The 24,249-nt window shown below is 37.3% G+C and overlaps 1 protein-coding gene across 2 annotated transcripts; it reads right to left on the bottom strand.

Annotated features, from left to right (window-relative positions):
- Positions 1 to 3,589: 3,589 nt before the first annotated feature.
- LOC127444206 (E3 ubiquitin-protein ligase pellino homolog 1-like) lies at positions 3,590 to 23,913 on the bottom strand. Of its 2 annotated transcripts, none has more exons than XM_051703469.1 (7): positions 22,693 to 23,913; positions 12,553 to 12,746; positions 12,331 to 12,460; positions 12,031 to 12,132; positions 11,411 to 11,608; positions 9,205 to 9,393; positions 3,590 to 5,554 (listed from the first exon to the last, which is right to left on the bottom strand). In XM_051703469.1, the coding sequence occupies exons 2-7, from the start codon at positions 12,621 to 12,623 to the stop codon at positions 4,916 to 4,918; spliced, it is 1,329 nt and encodes a 442-aa protein (XP_051559429.1). In that variant the 5' UTR covers positions 12,624 to 12,746; positions 22,693 to 23,913; the 3' UTR covers positions 3,590 to 4,915. The 2 variants fall into 2 exon arrangements, with proteins under 2 accessions (XP_051559429.1, XP_051559430.1); XM_051703470.1 differs by lacking the exon at positions 22,693 to 23,913 and adding an exon at positions 15,369 to 15,664.
- Positions 23,914 to 24,249: the final 336 nt, after the last annotated feature.

Raw genomic sequence — 24,249 nt, 5'->3', positions numbered from 1 at the left:
TCTTTCTCTCACTCTCTCTTTCTCTCTCTCACTCTCTCTTTCTCTCACTCTTTCTTTCTCTCACTCTTTCTCTTGCTCTCTTTCTCTCTCTCTCTCTCTTTCTCTCAGTCGTTCTCTCTCTTTCTCTCACTCTCTCTTTCACTCTCTCTTTCTCTCACTCTTTCTCTCTCTCACTCTCTCTTTCTCTCACTCTTTCTCTCTCTCACTCTTTCTTTCTCTCACTCTTTCTTTCTCTCTTTCTCTCACTATTTCTCTCTCTCACTCTCTCTTTCTCTCACTCTTTCTCTCTCTTTCTCTCACTCTCTCTTTCTCTCACTCTTTCTCTCTCTCACTCTTTCTTTCTCTCACTCTCTTTCTCTCACTCTTTCTTTCTCTCTTTCTCTCACTCTTTCTTTCTCTCACTCTTTCTCTTGCTCTCTTTCTCTCTCTCACTCTCTCTTTTTCTCACTCTTTCTCTCTCTCTCTCACTCTTTCTTTCTCTCACTCTTTCTTTCTAATCCTCTTTTTCTTTCTCTCACTCCTTTCTCTCACTCGTTCTCTCTCTTTCTCTCACTCTCTCTTTCTCTCTTTCACTCTTTCTCTTGCTCTCTCACTCTCACTCCTTTCTCTCACTCTCTCTCACTCTTTCTTTCTCTCTTTCTTTCTCTCTCTTTCACTCTTTCTCTTGCTCTCTTTCTCTCTCTCACTCTCTCTTTCTCTCACTCTTTCTCTCTCTTTCTCTCTCTCACTCTCTCTTTCTCTCACTCTCACTCTCTTTCTCTCACTCTCACTCTCTCTTTCTCTCACTCTCTCTCACTCTTTCTTTCTCTCACTCACTCTCTCTTTCTCTCTTTCTCTCTCTCTTTCTCTCACTCTCTCTCACTCTTTCTTTCTCTCACTCTCTTTCTCTCTCTCTCTCTTTCTCTCACTCTCTCTTTCTCTCTTTCTGTCACTCTTTCTCTCTCTCACTCTTTTGCTCTCACTCTTTCTCTCACTCTCTCTTTCTCTCTTTCTCTCACTCTTTCTTTCTCTCACTCTTTCTCTTGCTCTCTTTCTCTCACTCTCTTTCTCTCACTCTTTCTCTTGCTCTCTTTCTCTCACTCTTTCTTTCTCTCACTCTTTCTCTTGCTCTCTCTTTCTCTCTTTCTCTCACTCTTTATTTCTCTCACTCTTTCTCTCACTCTTTCTCTCTCTCTCTCTTTCTCTCACTCTCTCTTTCTCTCACTCTTTCTTTCTCTCACTCTTTATCTTGCTCTCTTTCTCTCACTCTCTCTTTCTCTCACTCTTTCTTTCTCTCACTCTTTATCTTGCTCTCTTTCTCTCACTCTCTCTTTCTCTCACTCTCTTTCTTTCTCTCACTCTTTCTCTTGCTCTCTTTCTCTCACTCTCTCACTCTTTCACTCTTTCTCTCACTCTCTCTCACTCTTTCTTTCTCTCACTCTTTCTTTCTCTCTCTCTCTCTTTCTCTCTTTCTCTCTCTCTTTCTCTCACTCTTTCTCACTCTCTCTCACTCTTTCTTTCTCTCACTCTCTTTCTCTCACTCTTTCTTTCTCTCTCTTTCTCTCACTCTCTCTTTCTCTCTCTCTCTTTCTCTCACTCTCTCTTTCTCTCACTCTCTTTCTCTCACTCTTTCTCTTGCTCTCTTTCTCTCACTCTCTCTTTCTCTCATATTTGAACTTGTTAATTAGCCAGGAGATGTTGAGCATCCTTAGAGAAACACTATGTGATGTATTCCTCTATAGAGTATTCACATTAGTGGACGACAGATAAGGGGTTATCAGCGGTCTATTCTTAAACCAGTGCAATGAATGTTAATAAAAACTATGTGTTCATGAATATGAATTAAAAAATATAATTTGTTATGGGATTATTTTGCACTCCCTTATGTTTAAGTTACTGTAGCTACTTGTAAAGAACAAAACAGTCTCAACAGCATGCCTATGGAAAACCCACAGAGCATTCATGGCGAGCATGACGGAAGCTGGAAGAAAATGCATTGTGATTGTCTGGAGGTGCACAAGTTTTCATCAGTTGATCAGGTAACAAAGTTTTGTTTAGAGGTTACCAGGGTGCAACAATGAGCACCTTAGAGGAAGAACAAGTCGAAATATTAGATTAGACTTGCCAAAGCTTGCAAAGTTTAGGGCATTGAGTCTTTGAAAGAAAGTATACTGTTTGAAGTAGATTATGTGATTAAGTGATGATCTGAATCAGCATCAAGTAAAACTGATGTTTACATTACTACTCTAACATAATACATTCTTTTAGTTTCCAAATCAGAAATATGTGTTGTGAGGGGAGGGGGGCCTCTTAATGTATAGAACCGGCCCTGCTGATTATTAGTAATTAAGTTGCATCGGCTAGCTTGTGTAGATCCTCCAGCAGACTTTTGGGCTAAAATACAGGAGGGCGCAGACTTACACTCTCTCAGAGCAGAACAGCGGCTTTTTGGTGTCAACATGTACAAAGACTTCTAACAGGATCAATGGACTCAAAAAAGGTTGATACACCTGGCGCACTGTCCTAATGGAGGAGTGGAGAACGCTTTATAAGTCAGCAGTGCTTCTGTTTCAGTGTTAAACGCTGCTGTAAATCAAGAATGTCCTTTCAGAGCGAAACTGTGTTTCATGCTTTTATGCATCCTGTTAGATTAAAACCTTTATTTATTGATTGTTTTGATTAGTTTTTTTCAATGAAGACCTTTATTTGCGTGTTTAAATATGTTCAGAGACACCGGTCAAGATAAACTTGGTTTGTAACTCAGAAATGGTGTTTTCAAATCTTGTGAAATCTTGAATTTTGATTGATTTTCGATATTATAAAGCCATGAAAGACCGAGTGACTTTTGAGCTGATCTGGTGTTGTGTGAGGTATCTGATGTAAACATGTGTTTATATCTCATGCACTGAGGTGTTGTTGTTGTTGTTGTTGTTGTTGTTGTTTAAGGGAAATGTGATTTGGAGTTACCCTGATATTGTTCTGTTTTATTGTTTCTTTGATAAAGCGATTACATTGGATAATGTTTTGAATCTTATTTAAATTGTAATAAAGTTTTTTTGAAAATTCTTTCTTTTTTTCTTTCTTTTTTCTTTCTTTTTCTTTCTATTTTTCTTTTTTCTTTCTATCTTTTTCTTTCTTTTTTCTTTGTCTTTTTTCTTTCTTTTTCTTTCTATTTTTCTTTTTTTCTTTCTGTCTTTTTTCTTTCTTTTTCTTTCTATCTTTTTCTTTCTTTTTTCTTTGTCTTTTTTCTTTCTTTTTCTTTCTATTTTTCTTTTTTTCTTTGTCTTTCTTTTTTCTTTATCTTTCTTTTTTCTTTCTGTCTTTCTTTTTCTTTCTGTCTTTTTTCTTTGTCTTTCTTTTTTTTCTTTTTTCTTTCTCTTTTTTCTTTCTATCTTTTTCTTTCTTTTTTCTTTCTATCTTTTTTCTTTGTCTTTCTTTTTTCTTTCTATCTTTTTTCTTTCTGTCTTTTTTCTTTCTGTCTTTTTTCTTTCTTTCTTTTTTCTTCTTTCTTTTTTCTTTCTATCTTTTTCTTTCTTTTTTCTTTCTGTCTTTTTTCTTTCTATCTTTTTCTTTCTTTCTGTCTTTTTTCTTTCTTTTTTCTTTCTATCTTTTTCTTTCTTTTTTCTTTCTGTCTTTTTTCTTTCTTTTTCTTTCTGTCTTTTTTCTTTCTTTTTTCTTTCTATCTTTTTCTTTCTTTTTTCTTTATCTTTCTATCTTTCTTTTTTCTTTCTTTCATTTTAGCTTTTTTCTTTCTTCATTTGGTTTCTTTCCTTTAAGATTTCTTTTTCTTTATTTCTCTAGCATTCTTTCTTTCTTTCTTTCTTTTGACATTAATTCTTTCTGCCTTTCTTTATCTGCTTTCCATCCATTCATTCATCCATTCATTCATTCATTCTGTAAATTAATACATTTATTCACTCATAGTTTTCTCTAAATGGAAACAGTGTTTTATTGAAGTTGGAGCAAAATAACTTTATTCTTTAAGAATGATACAAAATGTTTTTTGAGAAAATGCAACAAAATACAGTTTAACCCACAAAATATAATATAATATGCACTCCAAAAAAAAGATTTTAAGATTTACATTATATAAAATTCCATCAAACTGAATTGAGTAATATTTAACTACATTAAAGTAATAAAACATAAAATGTTTATTTTTTTTATTTTTTTTAAAGATGATTTAATTCAATTTGATGGAATTTTGATCTGAAATTTAAATGCATAAATCTTAAAATATTTTTGTTGAGTGTAATATAAAATAATATAATTAAAAAAACTCATTTCAAACTCATTAATGATGAAACTCATTGGTATTTTAAGAGAGAAAAGAATCGTTTGCAGTTTGAAATAACAAGCGCAAAAATGAACCGAACTCATTAATTCAAAAGAACAATTCAGGAAACATGTTAATAGTTTTGCTTACTCGTTAGTATACACACCTAAACATTTAGTGATTTACACTTTTGAGTGTACTAGTACAGATTCCTGACAGGTAAAGCATTTGAATGTTTATTATTATTTATTGAAAGGCAATAGCAGTGAAAGGCTCAGGAAAGCTGAACCTCAGTCACTTTGTAATGTAAAGCGAATATTTCGCTCCGTCCAATCAGAGAGGGTCAAAGCTGCGGTGCAGAGAACAGATGGCTTGTGGGTAAAAACAGAGTGATAAATATGTGAGTTGGCACTTTTGTTCTCAGGAGAGCAACGCATAAGAGCACTGCTAGTCCAATGGATTTTTTTTTGTCATCATTTACTCACCCTCATGTTGTTCCAAACCCATATGACTTTTATTTTGTGGAACACAAAAGGAGATGTTAGACATGATGGTAAGTCTCAGCCACTTTTATTATATGAATGTCATACATGTTTCGAACATCATGAGGGTGAGTAAATGATCAGAGAAGTGTAATATTACACACACAAACACACTCTCTCAGTCCAACGGTCCCTGAAAGATCAGTCTCACGTATTTCCTGTCTCGAGCAAGTGGCCTCATGCAGAATGGACATGCTGTGTAAAAACCGTAAGCTCCGTGCGGTAGCGGCAGTTTACTCCAAAACGAGGCCGTTCGTTCTGAACACACGTGTCCACACGGGATGAAAGCGTGCGTCGGAGGCGCCGCGTCCAGATAGAAGCCCGACTCGCGTCCCAGCTTCAACGGAACGTACAAACCGCGCGTACGACACAATGGACACTCTCTCTCTTCCTCCTTCAATAGTTCCATCCCTGCTTTCGTCTCGCACCCATCATCCTCTTCTTCCGTCGATCCTTCCTTCATGACTCTCCGGCGCCCCCTCCAGCTGTGGTACCCGTGCACGTGTCCGCAGTGAAGATACGCCCAGGGCTGGTCTTCGTGGGCGTAACCCCTAATTGAGTGGTCTAAACTGGGGAACGTCAGTGTGTGGAGTCCAACGGGACACTGTGGCCGCGCGGCGTTCAGCTCCCTTCGCAGCGCCTCCAGGTGTTTGATGGTGGGAGTGCGGGCGAGGCCTTCCACAGAGCGCCACAACAGAGTCGCACCACAAAGATCGATTAAAGAGCCATCAACCAACTCCTGACACTCATTTTCAACCTAAAGACGGAAAGAGAGAGGAAGATCGTTTAAAGTAAGCATACATGTGTGAATCTGTTTGGATGCTGCTGTATACATGAACATTAAATTCCACTGAATTGCATTAGGAAATTGATGTGCACTGGCTCTAAAGGCCCACTAGAGTGCTCTCTCATACACCAGTTTAGTGAGTCTTAATGGAGTAAGTCCAAACCACTATTTCCACTATTTAGAGAGCACAAAATATCCACTAAAACCTCCCAGTGTCACCTCAGCTGTACTGTCTCAGGCAAAGTGCACAAATCTAGCCGACACCTCCAATTCTCCACCAAAAGAACACTTGAAACACAGACAGCATGTGGATACAGCTGTCCACTATTTAAAACATTTTCACAAGTGTAGCTACAGTAGGGCAATACTGCATTTTAACTATTCGCAGTGCAAAAATATCTAAATTGTAATGTCACAAAAGGGTGACTCATACAAAAACTGTCAAGAACATGTCCTAGTTATATTTCTTATTAAAATAATAAATATTTTACATTAAATTTAGCATAAAGAAAATGAAGCATCTTTTAAGGGCTAGTCATAAATTAAGCCAATTTACCCCCAGAATTACCATTACTGTTATGCAAAACTATCCAGTTTTGGGGAAGCTACTTTAAAGCTGTTGCTTGCCAAGCCACTCATTAATTGAAGTATTTAAAGGGATAGTTCACCCAAAGGTGAAAATTCTCTCATCATTTCCTCACCCTCATGCCATCCCAGATGTGTATGACTTTCTTTCTTCTGATGAGCACAAATGATGATTTTTAGAAGAATATTTCAGCTCTGTAGGTCCATACAATACAAGTGAATGGTGACCAAAATTTTGAAGCTCCATAAAGCACATAAAGGCAGCATAAAAATAATCCATAAGACTCCAGTGGTTTAATCCATGTCTTCAGAAGTGATATGATAGGTGTGGCTGAGAAACAGGTAAATATTTAAGTCCTTTTTTACCATAAATCTCCACTTTCACTTTCACTTTCTTATACTTTTGTTTTTGGAGATTCATATTCTTCGTGCACATCACCCCCTACTGGGCAGGGAGGAGAATTTATAGCAAAAATTAACTTAAATATTGATGTGTTTCTCCCCCACACCTATCATATCGCTTCTGAAGACATGGATTAAACCACTGGAGTCGTATCGATTACTTTTATGCTGCCTTTATGTGCTTTTTGGAGCTTCATAATTTTCGTATCTATTCACATGCATTGTATGAACCTACAGAGCTGAAATATTCTTCTAAAGATCTTAATTTGTGTTCTGTGTTCAATTTTTGGTGAACTATCCCTTTAACTACAGCCAAACTACACTTTTAAAAAATAGCTAATTATATTATATTATTTAAATAAGAACATATTTTAAAATAAAAACAATAGGATATTATCAGAACTTCTAAAAGCAGAATTAAATAATATCACCTGATATTATATATTTAATAAGGGTGACATTAAATTGAACTTATACATTTATTCTGAATATAAATACAACTAGAAAACACCTCGAAATATAGTGCTTAAAAAAAATAAGACTTCACGTGGCTCAAGTGAATCAGTGAATCATTTATGTGAACTAGTTTATTTACATGAACCGTTCGAAAGAACCGATTCACTAAAATGAATCTGTGTTCCAAACGCTACACACGAGATAGAGAGGATGATTTACAGTAGGTGAGTGCGTGTGATCACACCGCATTCGCAATAAAATGTGAGAAATGTGGCCTTTTGTGACTCTACACCACTACTCATTAACTCCTGAAAATATGTATCTTTTTACTGGAAAATCGAGAGTTCATGGCAAATTTGCCACTGACCATTTTCATATGCAAATGAGCTTTGCGGCAAACTTGCGGAAAATTGTCTATTGCTGCTAAAGGTTTGCCGGAGGTTCACCAGTACCGGCGAAGAGCTGCAAACTTCTGGCAAACAGGGGCGAGTTTACGATTTCTGAGGCCCCAAGCAATCAACCAACCCGGGGCCCCATTTAGAAAATGTTGCTTAAAAATGACATAAAATGTATTTTAAATCATAATGTTAATCAGCCGTTATAGCCGAGTACATTCAAAAAAAATGTAATTAAATAAAATTCTAGTTCAAGGTAATTAATGCATTTTTCCAGTTTTTTTGACAATACAGTGATAAAAAAAGCAATATTTACCAACATATATTTTTACAAAACACTAGGGTGTGCAAAATCTCCTTCACTCACTAACATTTTGGAATTTAGTTGTTATTTATTATTATTATAACCAAACAATTATTTATTTTTGTCCCACTCGCTGATCTACACAGGCCCGTCCCTGATACTTGTTCATTTTAACCGGAAAAGATACACTAGTGTAAAAATAGAGTTACTGTGATGCTACTGAAAAATGCTTTTAAGTTGGTAGCTTCGCTACATTAATTTACTCACAATGATATTTCAATTATAAAGAACATTTATGAATGGCAACAATCATGGTATGAGTTTATTTTATGCTGTTATTTAAACAAAAGAAATATTGCATTGATTGCTAAAGGATGATTTTCTGTACTACAGTAATAACAATGTTATTATTTGTCATTACAGTATGGATAATTTTGGCGAGAAATCTGCATAAAAATGGTTAAAATGCAAAAACCCAAATGGTCCAAAAAATAGGCTTAATTTTCTTTATTTGCTAAATATAATTTCTTATTTCTTTTGAGTTTGTGGTGAAATGTGACCATAAAATACTGGCTATACAATTCAGTTATATTGAGAAATGCTTCAGCTGGAGTTTCGAGAGGAACTGGCTCCGAGATGTTTAGAATTCCTGTTGTTTACCACCGACTGTCATTTCATCACGTCCCACACTGTGCATCCAGGAAAGGACTTCTGACTCCATGGAGACCAGATTTTAAACACACAACAAACTTGTTGGATGGGAGCCATATCACGCTCAACAGCACACAAACACAAACACAAACACACAAGTACTGGAGCTGATTTTATTTCTGTGGGCGATTGTTGATCGAGAAGATGAAAATATAAAAAGCTTCATATTCACACAGTAAAACTGCAGTGCTGCTGTCAGGTGTGTGTGTGCTTCCAGATAAGGGCGGGTGGGAGTTTTCAAGATCCCAGATGAGTAGAGAATTTACCAGTTGTCATGGTAATGTTAGCTGGCTCCTTGTGTAACATACTGTCCCAATGAAACGTCATTCCACACTGTTTTTCTGTGCATGACTAAAACGTTGCTTTGGTGATGTTTTGACCTCGTTTTGGAGAATTCCGTGATCCTCAGACTCTATTTCGGGGAATTCTGTAAAGCCTTGTTATCTTCTGTTGATTATGTCTTTGCTGGCTGTGGCATTTCATGAGAAATTCAGATTAATAAAGTTATTATACATTTTCGGGTATATTTTTGGCGTGTGCTATCACGTTACCTTTTTTGCACATACATACAGTATTGCATTTTCTGTTCGGGTGCTATAATCGATTATGAAATGGTTGTTCAAACATTATCAGAGCAATGTTTTGGAGGCACGTGGATTAATCGCTACAACAAGGGCCTGGCATAAAGCAATTATAGCGATATCTGGGTTGTGATACAATTATATTGCCCAATGCGTGTTTGAGAGAGGTTTGATCTCGGCTCTCACCATTTTTCCTGGTTTCTGAGTTGAGCGCGTGTCTCGGAGCGTGAAGACGTTTCCGCAGACGGAGATTTCTCTCCAGCTTCCCGGTTTGGACTCGCAGGTGAAGCCATGTCGTGGACGCATCACTAACACACCATTCGTGGTCAGTCCATCCATCTGTCCATCGGCGCACCACCATTTAGCTGCTTTCTCCTGAAGACAACGAGAAAATGAGCACAACGGTGACACGGTGAAGAGCTGAAGTGAGACGAGATGTCTCAGTTTAACCGCTTTATCTCAAACTGCCACACTGGATTAATTCATTCATTCACTCATTCATGCATTCATTCATTCACAATTGACTTATTTGTTAATTGATTCACTCACAATTCACTTATTCATTAATTCACTCTCATTCACTATTCATTTATTCATTTACTCACTCCAACTTTCACTCACTCACTCATAATTGCTTAGTTATACATTCACTCACTCTCACTTATTCTTTCACTCACTTATTTCAACTTCTACTCATGCATGCATTCACTCAATCACTCATTCATTCATTCACTGACTTATTCATTCACTCACATTTCAACTCTCCAACTCACTCATTAACTTACTCTTTCTTTAACTCCAACTTTTACTCACTCAATCACTCATTCATTTATTCATTCACCCCTTCACTAACTAACTTATTCATTCATTAATTTATCCATTCACCACTTACAATTCACTTATTAATGTATTTATTCACTCATTCACTTTTTACATTCACGCAATCACTCACTTACTATTAAATTATTAATTCATTCATTCATTCACTCCAACTTTCACTCATTCATTCACTTACTCCGTTCACGCACTCATTCACTTTTAATTCATTCTTTCACACTTTTCATTCAACTCTCATTCTTTCACTCGTTCACTCCAACTTCTACTCACTCGTTCACTCATCTATTCACTTTTTCATTCACTCACTCATGCTTTTGCTCACTCACTCATTGACTCACTCACTCCAACTCTTCAACTTACTCACTGACTCACTCACTCTCTCACTCACTCACTCTCTCACTCCAAATCTCACAACTGAAATATTATTTCATTCTTTCATTCATTAACAATCCACTTATTCATTCATTCACTCACTCATTCACTTTTAATTCATTCAGTCACTCAATCTCTCACTCATTCCTTCACTCGTTCACTACAACTTCTACTCACTCATTCACTTAATCACTCACTCATTTATTCACTTTTTCATTCACTCACTCCAGCTTTCACTCACTCACTCCTTGACTCACTCATTCACTCACTTCATTCCTTCACTCACTCCAACTCTCCAATTCACTCACTGGCTCACTCACTCACTCAACTCTCTCACTTTTTCTGTCACTCCAAATTTCACTCACTCACTACCTCACTCACTCACTAATTTTTCATTAATTCACGCATTCTAACTCTCACTCACTCATTCATCCACTCACTCTTTTACTCACGCATTCATTCACTCACTCACTCTTTTACTCATTCATTCACTCACTCTTTTACTCATTCATTCACTCCCTCATTCATCTTTTATTCACTCACTATTTTTTCATTCACTCATTCTTTTTTATTCACACTCTAAATTTCACTAAAATATTTATTCACTCACTCTTTTACTCATTAATTTACTCCAACTTTCAATCACTCATTCATTCATTCACTTACTCCTCCATTCACTCACTCTCTCACTTATTCATTTTTTTTACTCATTCTTTCATTCACTCACTCAATCATTTAAACTTTCACTCACTCATTCATTCATTCGCTCTTTCACTCAATTAGACATGTATTAATTCACACATTTATTCTTTTTTCATTCACTGATTCTAACTTTCACTGACTCATTCATTCACTCACTCTTTTACTTATTCATTCACTCAAACTTTCACTCACTCTTTCAATTACCCATTCATTCACTCACTTAATTCACTCATTCACTCCCTCACACATGCATTCATTCATTCACTCATTCAAACTGTCACTCATTCATTCACTCACTCACTCATTCTTTTTTAATTCACTCATTCTAACTTTCACTCACTCACTTGTTCAGCCTCTCCAGGATCATTGTTAGGGCACAGGTGAACACAAGAATGGATCGTGGAGCAGATGGATGAATGGATGAATATGAAAGACTGTTAGAGAGGAGAGAGATTGTGTTGATGTAGACAGTTGGACCCACCCCCAGAAAGATGCTTTTGGACGAGTCAAAGCCGGCAGCGTAGATGCGAGCAGTGTAGGGCGGCGCTCTCTGACACACGATCCGGAACGCAAACCGCGATATAGTGCTCTGAGATGACAGAGTGTCGCTGTTAGAGAGACAACCAGGTACAGTGTCCATCACCACAAAATCAATGGGGCTTTCAGTGGACCGGCCAATCTAAAAAAGACCAAATATAATGCCATTTTAATAGGGTTAATGGAATGACAGAGGGGAACGTTTCGTGTAATCTATAATCTATGACGCACAGAGAGATACTGACTGATATCGATGATAGACAAAGCCAAACTGCTGTGGTCAGAGGATGTGTGTTTCAGAGACAAAGACTGTAAAGCATATATATGCTTAAAAGGCTTCAAAGCTAACAGACATCAACTCAAAACCCCGAAACGTCTATTTTGATTTCAAGTCAACATCTTCCTGGTCTTATTGTGAACGATTAATCAGTACACGTTATTCCAAATAAAACTCAATTGATCTAAAATACGTCAGATTATGGAAGTAAAATGGGTTGTATACTGTGTTTCATGTTGACTTCAAGCTAGCTTTTGGATATGTAACATGTATCATGTGAGCTGTACCTGAAACATGTCTGTCGTGCTGTCATGTGTGTACTCCACGACAACCGTCTGCGCCCTTGATAGTGTGTACGAGACGCTGTGCTGGTCTTTGTTGCTAATGGCCTGCAAGAAGATCACATGCACATGTAAACGCTTATTAAGTTGATGCTAGTTATGCTTATTTATCAAATGCACAACAATAAAGCATGCATCTAGCTCACATTTACAACAAAGTAAAATATAAAAATATAAAACATTTAATATGACATTTAAAATGACTTAAAGATAAATAAAATCAGCATCAGGTGAATGATTGTGTACCTTGGCGACCTGTGGACTGCATGCGGTGTGGACAGTGCTGGGTTTGACTCCGTTGGCTTTGGGTCTTTTAAATAGAGCGAAACGACTCCTTCTCCTGCCTCGGTCTCCATTTGGTAGCGAGCCATTGTAACTGTGTTAAACAAAAACATTTGAGGTAAGTTTAGTATAGCATCTTGCGTTAGTAAACAGAAATCCCAGTTGAGGCAGCAGTGGTGCTCTTACCCGAGGATGAGGAGCTCTCCGTATTTGATGGGTTTTGAAGAGCTCAGAAGCTCCTGCTCTGGAGACAACATTGGTCTGGATTTCGCCAAGAGTTTTCAATGACTTCCTCTGAAATATTTCAGGTTTTGCCTCCTTCTTCCCTTCCTAATCTTTCGTCCTCAAAGCTCCTTCATCACTGTCTCACTATTAGACATCTGCAAATGAATAAAAATACAAAAAGAAACAGGATACGTTAATCTTCTGCACTCTATCTAACGTGTGACTAACCAACAGATGCCTCTGATGATGTCTGTAATGACATTTGTTTTCCTACCACACACACCTCGCAAAGTAGCACAAAATATAAAGCTTAAATGTCAACGATAACAGTCTGAATCCCACCTGCAGGATGGCACCACTGAGAATATACCATAACACATGCAAATCAGAAACCACATAAACCAAAAATAGATAAAATAAAATAAAAACAAAACAAAAAAGAATGCTAATTTTCTTACTAATATGAAAAAGCAATAAGGTCTCAGTGGATTTTAAAAAGCAGCAGATCTTTTCTAAATAGTGGTAAGACGGTTTCACTTCCTCTTGGTGTGGGTTGGCACCAGTGCTATTTTGAACCGACTTAGGTCAAGCGGTCATGAAAACTCAGCTTTGACATGCGATAGAACCACAAACAACCATGAAACATTAAACAAAATGACAAACGAATATAATACAAACAAACAATCTAAAAAAAACTGTAAATAAACAGATAAATAATAAAATAAACAAAAAAATGATAAACATACACGCAAGCACAAGCAAACAAACATAGCACAACTCAAAAAACAATATTAGCACAGGCATTAAAAACAAAAATATTCGGGGGTCTGGGTATCTCAGCGAGTATTGACGCTGACTACCACACCTGAAGTCGCGAGTTCGAATCCAGGGCGTGCTGAGTGACTCCAGCCGGGTCTCCTGAGCAACCAAATTGGCCCGATTGCTAGGGAGGGTAGAGTCACATGGGGTAATGTGGTTCGTTCTCGGTGTGGTGCGTGGTGAGTTGTGCGTGGATGCCGCGGAGAATAGCGTGTAGCCTCCACACACGCTAGGTCTTCGCTCAACAAGCCACATGATAACATGCGCGGATTGACAGTCTCAGATGCAGAGGCAACTGAGATTGAGATTCGTCCTCTGCCACCCGGATTGAGGCGAGTCACTACGCCACCACGAGGACTAAGGGTGTGTTCACACTTGTAGTTCGGTTCTCTTGGTCCGGACCAAAAAAGAAAATGATACATTTAATCCTGGTTCGCTTAGCGTTCACACTGGCATTTTTAACACCGAACCTAATGATACAAAACAAAAGGCATAAGGATAAAGTCACAACCTGATTGGACAGCTGTTATGACGGATATTTTTTGATGGAACTTGCCGAACATCCAAAACAATGCTGGCTGCTGGGCTAAATGCGCTCGCTGGATTTATGTATATATGGTGGTATTTTTACCAGCTGAGAACAAACGAAGAGCTAATAAAATGTGTAAAGGAGTCAAAACAGCGGCAGGAATTCCTCCGTTGCACACACAAACCAAGATATGCTGCAAGGAGATGGTGGTTCCGACGCCTGTACCGAACAGTAATGGGCAACATAGCTCCTATGATGAGAAGAACCAGGTATGCTTGAGGTCAGTATTAGGCAAATTACTAACTGTTTTTGGTCCGTTTAGACATCTTTGGTCCATGCGGCACTCATATATCAGTCAAACCGCACCAGAGTTCGTTTGGAAGTGGACCGAGACCCACTATTCAGGGGGTCTCGGTCCGCTTGTTTGGTGCGCACCAAGGTTCGGATGGCAGCGTTCACACTTGTTCAAATGAACCGCACTAACAGAGCAATCGCACCAGAGTTTGTTTTAATAGAAACAAACCTGCCAAGTGTGAACACACCCTTAGAGCACACTGGGAATTGGGCATTCCAAATTGGGAGAAAAGGGGAGAAAATAAATAAATAAATTAATTAATTAAACAAGCACAAATGCAAATCAAATAAACAAACAAACAAACAAACAATTAAATAAACAATAAAACGACAAAAACAAACATAAGCAGAACTCAACAAACAACAAACAAGCCTAAACACAAGTACAAATAAACAACAAACAAGCCTAAACACAAGTACAAATAAACAACAAACAAGCCTAAACACAAGTACAAATAAACAAGCAAACAAATCAACAAACATAAACACAACCATAAAAACAATAAACAAAACATAAATCAAATATACTGCATACCCAAAATCTACAAACAATAAATACATAATAAATAAACAAGTAAATAATACAATTAATACCAATAAAACAACAAACATACATGAAAGAACAAACAAACAAACAAACAAACATAGCACAACTCAAACAACATAAGCACAGCAGGCATTAAAAACAAAAACATTAAACAAGCATAAATACAAGCGCAAATCAAATAAATAAACAATCAAATAAAGAAATGAATGAACAATAAAAACAACAAACAAAAATGAACAAAGAAACAAAATAACAAACGTAAACACAATCATAATACATCATACAAGCACAAAATCAACACACAAACAAACATTAGCATGGCCTTTAAAGAACCAAACAAACAAAAATCAAAGAAGCATAAACACTAGTGCAAATCAAATAAATAATAAAATAAACAAACATATACGCAAGTGCAACCAACCATAAAACAAGCACAAATTAACAAAAACAGCTGCTGTGTTCTAGATATTGGACCAGCACAGGGCAGACGGTGCCCTGAATATTTTCGAAATTACATAATCAACCCACCTTTGTAAAGATTAAATGAAAAATATGTGCACACTTCCATTAAATCCATTTGCTCTAGTTCCTGTAGGTCTTTATGAATGACGTAGAGAACAATCATAATCAGTATAGATATCTCATCCCGTCACTAATGTCTGACAGAGACACGCCGGCATAGTGTGAATACACTTCTCACCTCATCTTCCCTGCCACACACACACACACACACACACACACACACACACACACACACACACACACATTCTCAACAAAGACAGATATGTTTCTTAAGGTTGGATACTGTCAGCTCTGAGGGCAGTATGTACTGTGTGTGTGTGTGTGTGTGTGTGTGTGTGTGTGTGTGTCACACCCCGGCTTCGTCCCTGTATCAATGCCAGACATTTGCTTGCACTCTTGCCAGGCGGCTAAAACACACCACAGCGTTTCCACAGCAACAGAGTATACACTGAGAGATGTAGGGCACACACCTCTCTGAGTCTGTGCTTTGAAGTATGGACTCTCGCTGTACGCCAGAGGGACATTTGCTAATGATGAACCATGATTTACGAGAGACTTTTCTGAGAAAGTAGTAAAAAGAGTGTAAAAATACACACACACACACACACAACACATACACAAGAGTGTGCATGTTTAAAAATTCTGACTCTAAATGATTCTGGAATGGAGGGATGTACTGGTTAAAGATCTGTGCCTTTGATTAAATCATTTAACCTCAGGTTATTATAGGGGAATTATCTCTTTTATAAGTGCGTTATAAATCACTTTTAATAAAAGTGTCAAAAAATAAGAATGTTTTTTAGTTTTTCGTGTGCTATGGGAGATGCTGCTTCTCAGTAACTCAACAGAATGGGGTCGATTTTAATACTCAAGGTTAGGGGTTTGTTCAAATCACTAACCCTAAGTATAAGGAATAGCAATAGTGATGCTTGCTTTAGCTGAAGCTCTAATGGTCCGATCTGAGACAGAATTGACCGTGTGAGTCGTTTCCTCCAGAAATCAAATCAAATCAAAAAGATTTGTTGTCTCAAGATGGCGCCGAGTATGGCTGCTGCGTTGCGAGCTCCGACACAACTTAGCAATGGTTTGTTTGTTTTGTTTACAATTCTTATGTTTTTTGTCTTGGATGTTGCCTGCCTTATTGTCTACGACAGACAAACACTATGTCTCATCACTGTCACGACTGCTATGTTGATCGGAACTGCACCCAAGAATTTCACACACCATTGCACTTGTGTATATGGCTGTGTGACAATAAAGTGATTTGATTTGATTTGATTTGATTTGAATTGACCGTGTGAGTCGTTTCCTCCAGAAGGAAGGTGGCACACACAGAGCTTCATTTACCCAGCATCTGAAAGCCCCTTGCTGGGCTCAGCACTCTGGATGGACCCACCCGACCAGACACACAAGTCAAAGAGTGACTTCACTGTCCAACAACAAAGATTCTTTTATAGCACACACACAAAAACACATTCACACAACCTCCTCGCTGGTGCTGAGATTGAAAGCGCGCTCAAAGCAGTTTGCAAAGACTGCTCGTTCATCTGAATTCAATTCATCCATTGTATCTGTAAGAGAGAAGGTTAAACGCTTTGTTTGTTTAACCGCAGGATGTTATAAGTGCAACAGGGAGAAGTCTCTGTTTTGATTATGCTTCAAAAGCTTATCGTCTCAAACTAGATGTTAGTTGGTTGTGTTTGCTATTGCTCATAGGGCTGAGCGACTTGTTGAGAACATCTAACAATCTAAGTGATCAGACAAATAGTTTTGCCTGGTGGATGATACAAAAGGTGAAAAAAACAAACAGATGGGGGACTCAAGCAATATTCGGAGACCAGAATATCATAATGAGACTTTTAACTTGGGTCAGTAAGCAACCACACACAACAATATTGCTATACACTAAAACACTCTCAAAACACCTTAGCAACCACCCATAACACCCTAACAATAATAGCAATAAACACTTAAGACCATTCAGAACACCTATGCAACTGCATAGTAACGCCCTGGCAACCACCCACAACATCCTAGCAACAATACAGCAATAAACGCTAAAGAGAATTCAGAACACCTAATAACTGCACAATAGCGCCCTGGCAATCACCTATAACACTCTAGCAACAATACAGCAATTCACTAAAAAACACTCAGAACACCTTAGCAACCGCTTAGTAATGCCCTGGCAACCACCCACAACAATGTATCTACAATTCAGCAATACGTTAAAAACCACTTAAAACACATTAGCAACCACATTGTAATGCCCTGGCAACCACCCACAACACCATAGCAACAATACAGCAATATGCTAAAAAAAACACTCAAAATACCTTAGAAACTGCATAGCAATGCCCTGGCAACCACCCACAACACCCTAGCAACAATATAGCAATAAACACTAAAGACCATTCAGAACACCAAGTAACTGCATAGTATCACCTTGGCAACCACCCATAACACTGTATCTACAATTTAGCAATATGCTAAAAACCACTTAAAACACTTTAGCAACCACATAGTAATGCCCTGGCAACCACCCACAACACCCTAGCAACAATATAGCAATATATGCCAAAAACCACTTAAAACACATTAGCAACCACATAGTAACACCCTGGCAACCACCCACAACATCCCAGCAACAATATAAAAATAAATGCTAAAGAGAATTCTGAACACCTAATGAACTGCAAAGTAATGCCCTGGCAACCACCCACAACACCATAGCAACAATACAGCAATAAATGCTAAAGACCATTCAGAACACTAAAGTAGCTGCATAGTAACACCCTGGCAACCACCCACACCACTGTATCTACAATTTAGCAATACACTAAAAACCACTTAAAACACCTTAGAAGCTGCATAACACCTTGGCAACCAACCACAACCCCATAGCAACAATATAGCAATATATGCAAAAAAAAACCACTCAAAACACCTTAGCAACCGCATAGTAATGCCCTGGCAACCACCCACAACACCCTAGCAACAATATAGCAATAAATGCTAAAGACCATTCAGAACACCAAAGTAACTGTATAGTAACACCCTGGCAACCACCCACAACAACATATCTACAATTTAGCAATACACAAAAAACACTTAAAACTGGTTTTAACTGGTTTTATTCAAGTAAAACATATTTTTTTAAATGATTAAATTAACATGAATACTCCAACGGAAGTTATTTATTCCCACACGTTTTGAATTGTTGCTGCTGAGAGCTTCTGTCAGCTCTTTTGGACCTGGTATATGCTGGTCAGTCATTGATAAGTTGTTGATAAATTGATTGTCTGGAAGGGTGAAATTACTCCAAAACAAACCAGCATTGACTTCTGACAAAGAGTTTTTGAGTTCTTGATAGCAGAGTTGACATACTAAAATTCAGAGGTAAAGATTTGCTCAGCTTAAGGAAAAGTCTAGAATCAAGTGATGAGGTGAAGACAGAGTAGCAGACATTATCCGTCTATTCATCTGACAGATGGGGGAGCGTGGGAGTGGTTTGGCTATACTTGTGAGGGCTAAATTGTTCACAATGTCCGCACTAATATGGTGAAAAACCAACAGGTTGAAAACCAGCAGATGTGGACATTTGAAGTGGTTCTCCTCACAATTTGTAATGTTCATAAATCTGCCAAATGATATTTTGCTTCGAATCTAACAATGTCAAAAGATGTGTGTAATCCTAAATGTGTCTGATACTACTTTTCATGTGATCATTGGTGATTTTTGCGTGTTTTTACAGCATATATCTTCACCACTGTAATAACATGCAGTAAATCAGTAGCAGTAAACATTGTGTCACATAGTAAGAATGTGAAGACTTGAAGGCGAAGATTATAGAGATGTTTCCTGTTTTTGTTTATCGTAAAAAAAAAATAAATAAATAAAATAAAAAACAATGTGCTTGCTCAACCATGCTCATTTTCATATTACTTGCCATTTTAAAAATAGTTTGTTTTTCTATCACGGTGGAGACTTTCCTTTTAATTATTGTTTTTTTATACTGGACCAGCAACTGTGTCTGGCCTCAACTTTTCCATCTAATCCTCACACAAACTTATTTACATTTTAATTAGGGCATTGGGATGTTTATTAAGCTGTTTCCTTGGTTAACCGATGGCTGCGTCACACAATGTAGGTGATCTCAGGTTTTACTATCCTTTTGAGGACATTTGGTCTCCACAATGTAGGCAAAACCTGACCCACACAAAACACACTCACACACACACACACACACACACACGAACACACACACACATACACAAGAACACACACACACATACAGTACTTTCAAAATTCCAATTAGAACCAAAGAGCATTTTACAGACTGATGTCATAAGTTCCAATTTAACATTTGATTCCAAATAGAACTTGGCATACATGGCTACTGGTGCTTTAAAGAACCCATAATAGATTCTAGAACCTTTAAAGGATTAGTTCACCCCAAAATGAAAATTCAGTCATTGTTTACCCACCCCTGTGTTGTTATAACCCTATATGACTTTCTTTCTTTTTCTGAACACAAAGGGAGAAATTGTGAATAAATGTTGTGTTCAGTGATGTCATACAATGGCAGTTTATGGTGACCACCTCTTCAAGCTTCAAAAGGTCACAAAAGTATAATTCAGAAGTCTAATAAATTATTCCATGAGACTCATGATTGTTATACGATAAGATTTGGTGAGAAACAAACTGAAATCGAATGTATTATTTAGTGAAAATGTTCATTGACCGTTGATCTCCTGTGTGCATTCATGATAGGGAACGAGAACAACAGTTCACACAGCCCCCTCGAGACACTGGGGCATTCAAGCGAAAACTGATTTTGTTTATCTAAAAACAGGTCCTCCACAGCGATAGTGACAACAGAACACAACACAGCTGCACACAAAATAGAGAACAGAACTTACTAAACATGTCTGAAGAGTTTGTAGTCCAAGAATTGATGCATTTCTATGCCCAGCCTTATTTTTTTGAATGGAGAATTCGGAAATCAAACAGAAACATAGAGGAAGCTACAGGCAGCCATAGTCACACCGTGTCCTAACCAACATGCGATAAAAGGTATATTTTCTATGTTAATCAGTGATTTTGTCCTAACCAGCAGTGATGAACGACGGTGCATTCTATCAATCGCTTGTTTTCTATTTTTGGCATCGCACAGGTAACTCCATCCACTGTGAACTGGCACCGGTCCAAAAACGTATTAACAAAAAATAAGGCTGGGCATAGAAATGCATCAGTTCTTTTACTACAAACTCTTCAGACATGTTTAATCTGTTCTGTTCTCTATTTTGTGTGCAGCTGTGTTGTCACTATCACTGTGGAGGAACTGTTTTTAGATAAAAAAAAAATAAGTTTTTGCTTGAACGCCCCAATGTCTCGAGGGGGCTGCGTGAACTGTTGCTTTCATGCCCTATCATGAACACACACAGGAGATCAACGGTCAGTGAACATTTTCACTAAATAATACATTAGATTTCAGTTTGTTTCTCACCAAATCTTATCATATAACAATCATGAGTCTCATGGAATAATTTATAAGACTTCTGAATTATACTTTTGTGTTCTTTTGAAGTTTGAAGAGGTGGTCACCATATACTGCCATTGTATGACATCACTGAGCACAACATTTTTACACAATTTCTCCCTTTGTGTTAAGAAAAAGAAACATCATATAGGGTTATAACAACACAGGGGTGAGTAAACAATGACTGCATTTTCATTTTTGGGTGAACTAATCCTTTAATTAAACATCCAGAACATTTTTAATCCCTATGAACACTGAAATATGGTTCTTGATCAGAAAATTGTTCTTTAATGAACCTAAAAATGTGCTGAAACGAACCTTTACATTTCTTCAGTACAGTAGCGGATCCTGGCATAGGTGATATAGGCAGCCACCTAGGGTGGCAACGCTCTCTGGGGCGGCACGACAGGGTACCTGATCGGCCCCCCCCCCCACAGAGCTCGCAAGATCGCGATGGGGGAAAGGTGCCCCGAGTTGTTCCTTACGGGCTACTCAGCCTTAAAGGCTCTATATGGTTACGATTATGAATGTTCATAATGTATTCTTACATCCTGAACAAACATAAGATAATCACGATCAACAGTATAATATACATACATTTATTTATTTATTTAAAGGGACAGTTCACCCAAAAATGAAAACTCTCTCATCATTACTGACCCTCATGCCATCCCAGATGTGTGACATTCTTTCTTCATCAGAATACAATTTAAGATTTTTAGAAGAATATTTCAGCTATGGAGGTTCATCAAATGCAAGTGAATGTTGGCTAGAACTTTGAAGCTCCAAAAAGCACATAAAAGCGAATAAAAGTAATCCATAAGCCTCTGGTGGTTTAATCCATGTCTTCAGAAGTGATATGATAGGTGTGGGTGAGAAACGGATCAATATTTAAGCCCCTTTTTACTCTAAATCTCCACTTACACTTTCAGACATAAAAGTGAAACTAAACAGGCATCAGATGTGACTTTCAGATGTGAATGTGGAGCTTTAGAGTAAAAAAAGGACTTAAATATTGATCTGTTTCTCATATTGTTGTTGTTGTTAAGGGGGGCCGCGTCGGATCTCACATAGGGCACCAAGTAAGCCAGAACCGCCACTGCTTCAGTATCATTTTGTGAAGGCTCCTGTGAATGGGGCTTTGAGCATTTCGATGTGATCATGAAATCCGCAGCCTTTTCAGGCATGGAAACAGAGTTTAGAGAGCCATAGTAACATGATGCGGTTATTTATAAACTCCAGTAGCATTCAACCGGGCGGCAACCAAAACAACTGAGAACATCCTGAGCGATGAGGTGTCAATCAGAGAATATTAAATATGCTGACTGCTGTCAATCAATCGACGCTGCTGATTAATCAGTGACAATAAAGACAAACACATGAATCACCGAGCCACAACAAAGGAACAGAAACTAAAAATGAATAAAGTCAAGAAAACGTAATGAAAATAAAGGAATACAAAAAGTAAATTAAATAAAAAGGAAGGCAAGGGGGACCTAAATATTTGAAACCAATTTTACTGGCAATCCGTGGAAGTAAAATGCAGATTTATACGTGTAATGATCTTCAATAAACGCCACTTGTATTTGGTTTATATTGAGACTAATGTAATTACTATAATTCCACATTTAGTTTATGTCTTCATTACCTCCTGTTTACATTTTTGTTAAATGTTTGTTTGCATTTGTGCAAAAGTGTGCATACTAGACATCTGACATACTTAAAAAAAGCAATATGCCAAGACTGCATTTCAATTACATTTTTTACCCACTAAAGGCAACGGCTTACCTCTACTTAGACTTTATGCCTTTGCAGTTGTGCGTCAAACTAAAGTTACTCCAGGTGAACTCACTCAAGAGTTGTTGGAAATAAATGATAACAGTTGTTCTGATAAAATACAAACAAATCATGCAAGGAATGAAGTTGGATGTGCAGTTGTCTACAGTACACTAGATGCCCAGAGAATCAGAGCGCTGCTGTCTACACAGCGTGAGAGCTGACGTCACAGAGCGGTGCATGAGGATCATGGGTAATGTAGTTCATTAACACTACTTCATTTAGCAACGTCCCATTGACTCGCAGAACAACAGAAACATGAGAACACCACACATGCATAACTCTATAAGAGTTGTTAGCCTACATGAATAACAGGAAGTCTAATTACTGTAATATAATATAGTTATAATGCATAGAGTTAAATACTGTAATTTTGAACAGTAAATGTCACACTTCATTCAGTTGAGAATCCATTAGCATAGAATGTAGCATAACAGAGCGGATTCGACAAGATGAGACTAGAGTAGACTAGATTAGAATAGAATATAGTATAAAAGAATAGAAAAGAATAGCATATGTGGCATAACATAAACAAATAGTATAGAATGCAGCAGAATAGAATAAAATAGATTAGCACAGAAAGTAACAATAGACTAAATGAGGCTAGACTACAATACAATAGAATGTAGCAGAATGCAATGGAAAAGAATAACATTTTGTGGGGTAACATAACAGAATAGAATAGAACGCAGCATAATATAACAGAATAGAATAGCAGAACAGAACAGATTAGACCGGATGAGACTAGACTAGACTGGACTTGAATGTAGCATAAGAGACTAGAATAGACTAGAAAAAAATAGTACAGAGCATAGCATAATAGAATAAATAAGAATAGCATATGTGGTATAACATAGCAGAATAGAATAGAATGTGGAATAATCTAACAGAATAGAATAGAATGTTACATAATATAGAACAGAATAGAATGAATCATAATATAGCAGAATAGAATAGAATAGAGGAAAAGAGAATTTACAGTTTTTCTCATTCACTTTGGCTCAATTCTCAAATGAGAATAATTTTTCTTTTTTTTTCTCAAAACAATAAGTTCAAATCTCTGGATAATTAGTTTCTTGTTCACACCAGATTTGAATTTCTTGTTCATTTAAGCAAATTGCACGTGTTCTGGCACATGTGTGCAAAAGAGTAAACACAATTGTCTACAGTTTGCACAATAACTAAATGCACATGTCTTGCTGATCAAAACTGAGATGATTCTCAGTGAAATTGTCATACTCTTCATATCTTCTAAACATTCTTTCATCGTATGAGCCATCACATGCAAAATGATCCATTCAGTAATCAAAATCTGTCAGACATACATGTATATTCCATAAATATCTATGACATGGAATGTTTTTTCATTGTTGTAGGTTTTTTTTTGTTTGGTTTTTTTTTTTGCATGTATTTCATTTTGTGGTAATTTTCTGTTCACTATATATGACTTTACTTATAAGAAATGTGTAAAAATGTATATGCAAATGTGAATTTTCTGTTTACATGTAA

This window comes from Myxocyprinus asiaticus, chromosome 7 (genome assembly GCF_019703515.2).
Source record: "Myxocyprinus asiaticus isolate MX2 ecotype Aquarium Trade chromosome 7, UBuf_Myxa_2, whole genome shotgun sequence".
NCBI lineage: Eukaryota > Metazoa > Chordata > Actinopteri > Cypriniformes > Catostomidae > Myxocyprinus > Myxocyprinus asiaticus.
This window is presented reverse-complemented; position numbering and strand designations above follow the sequence as displayed.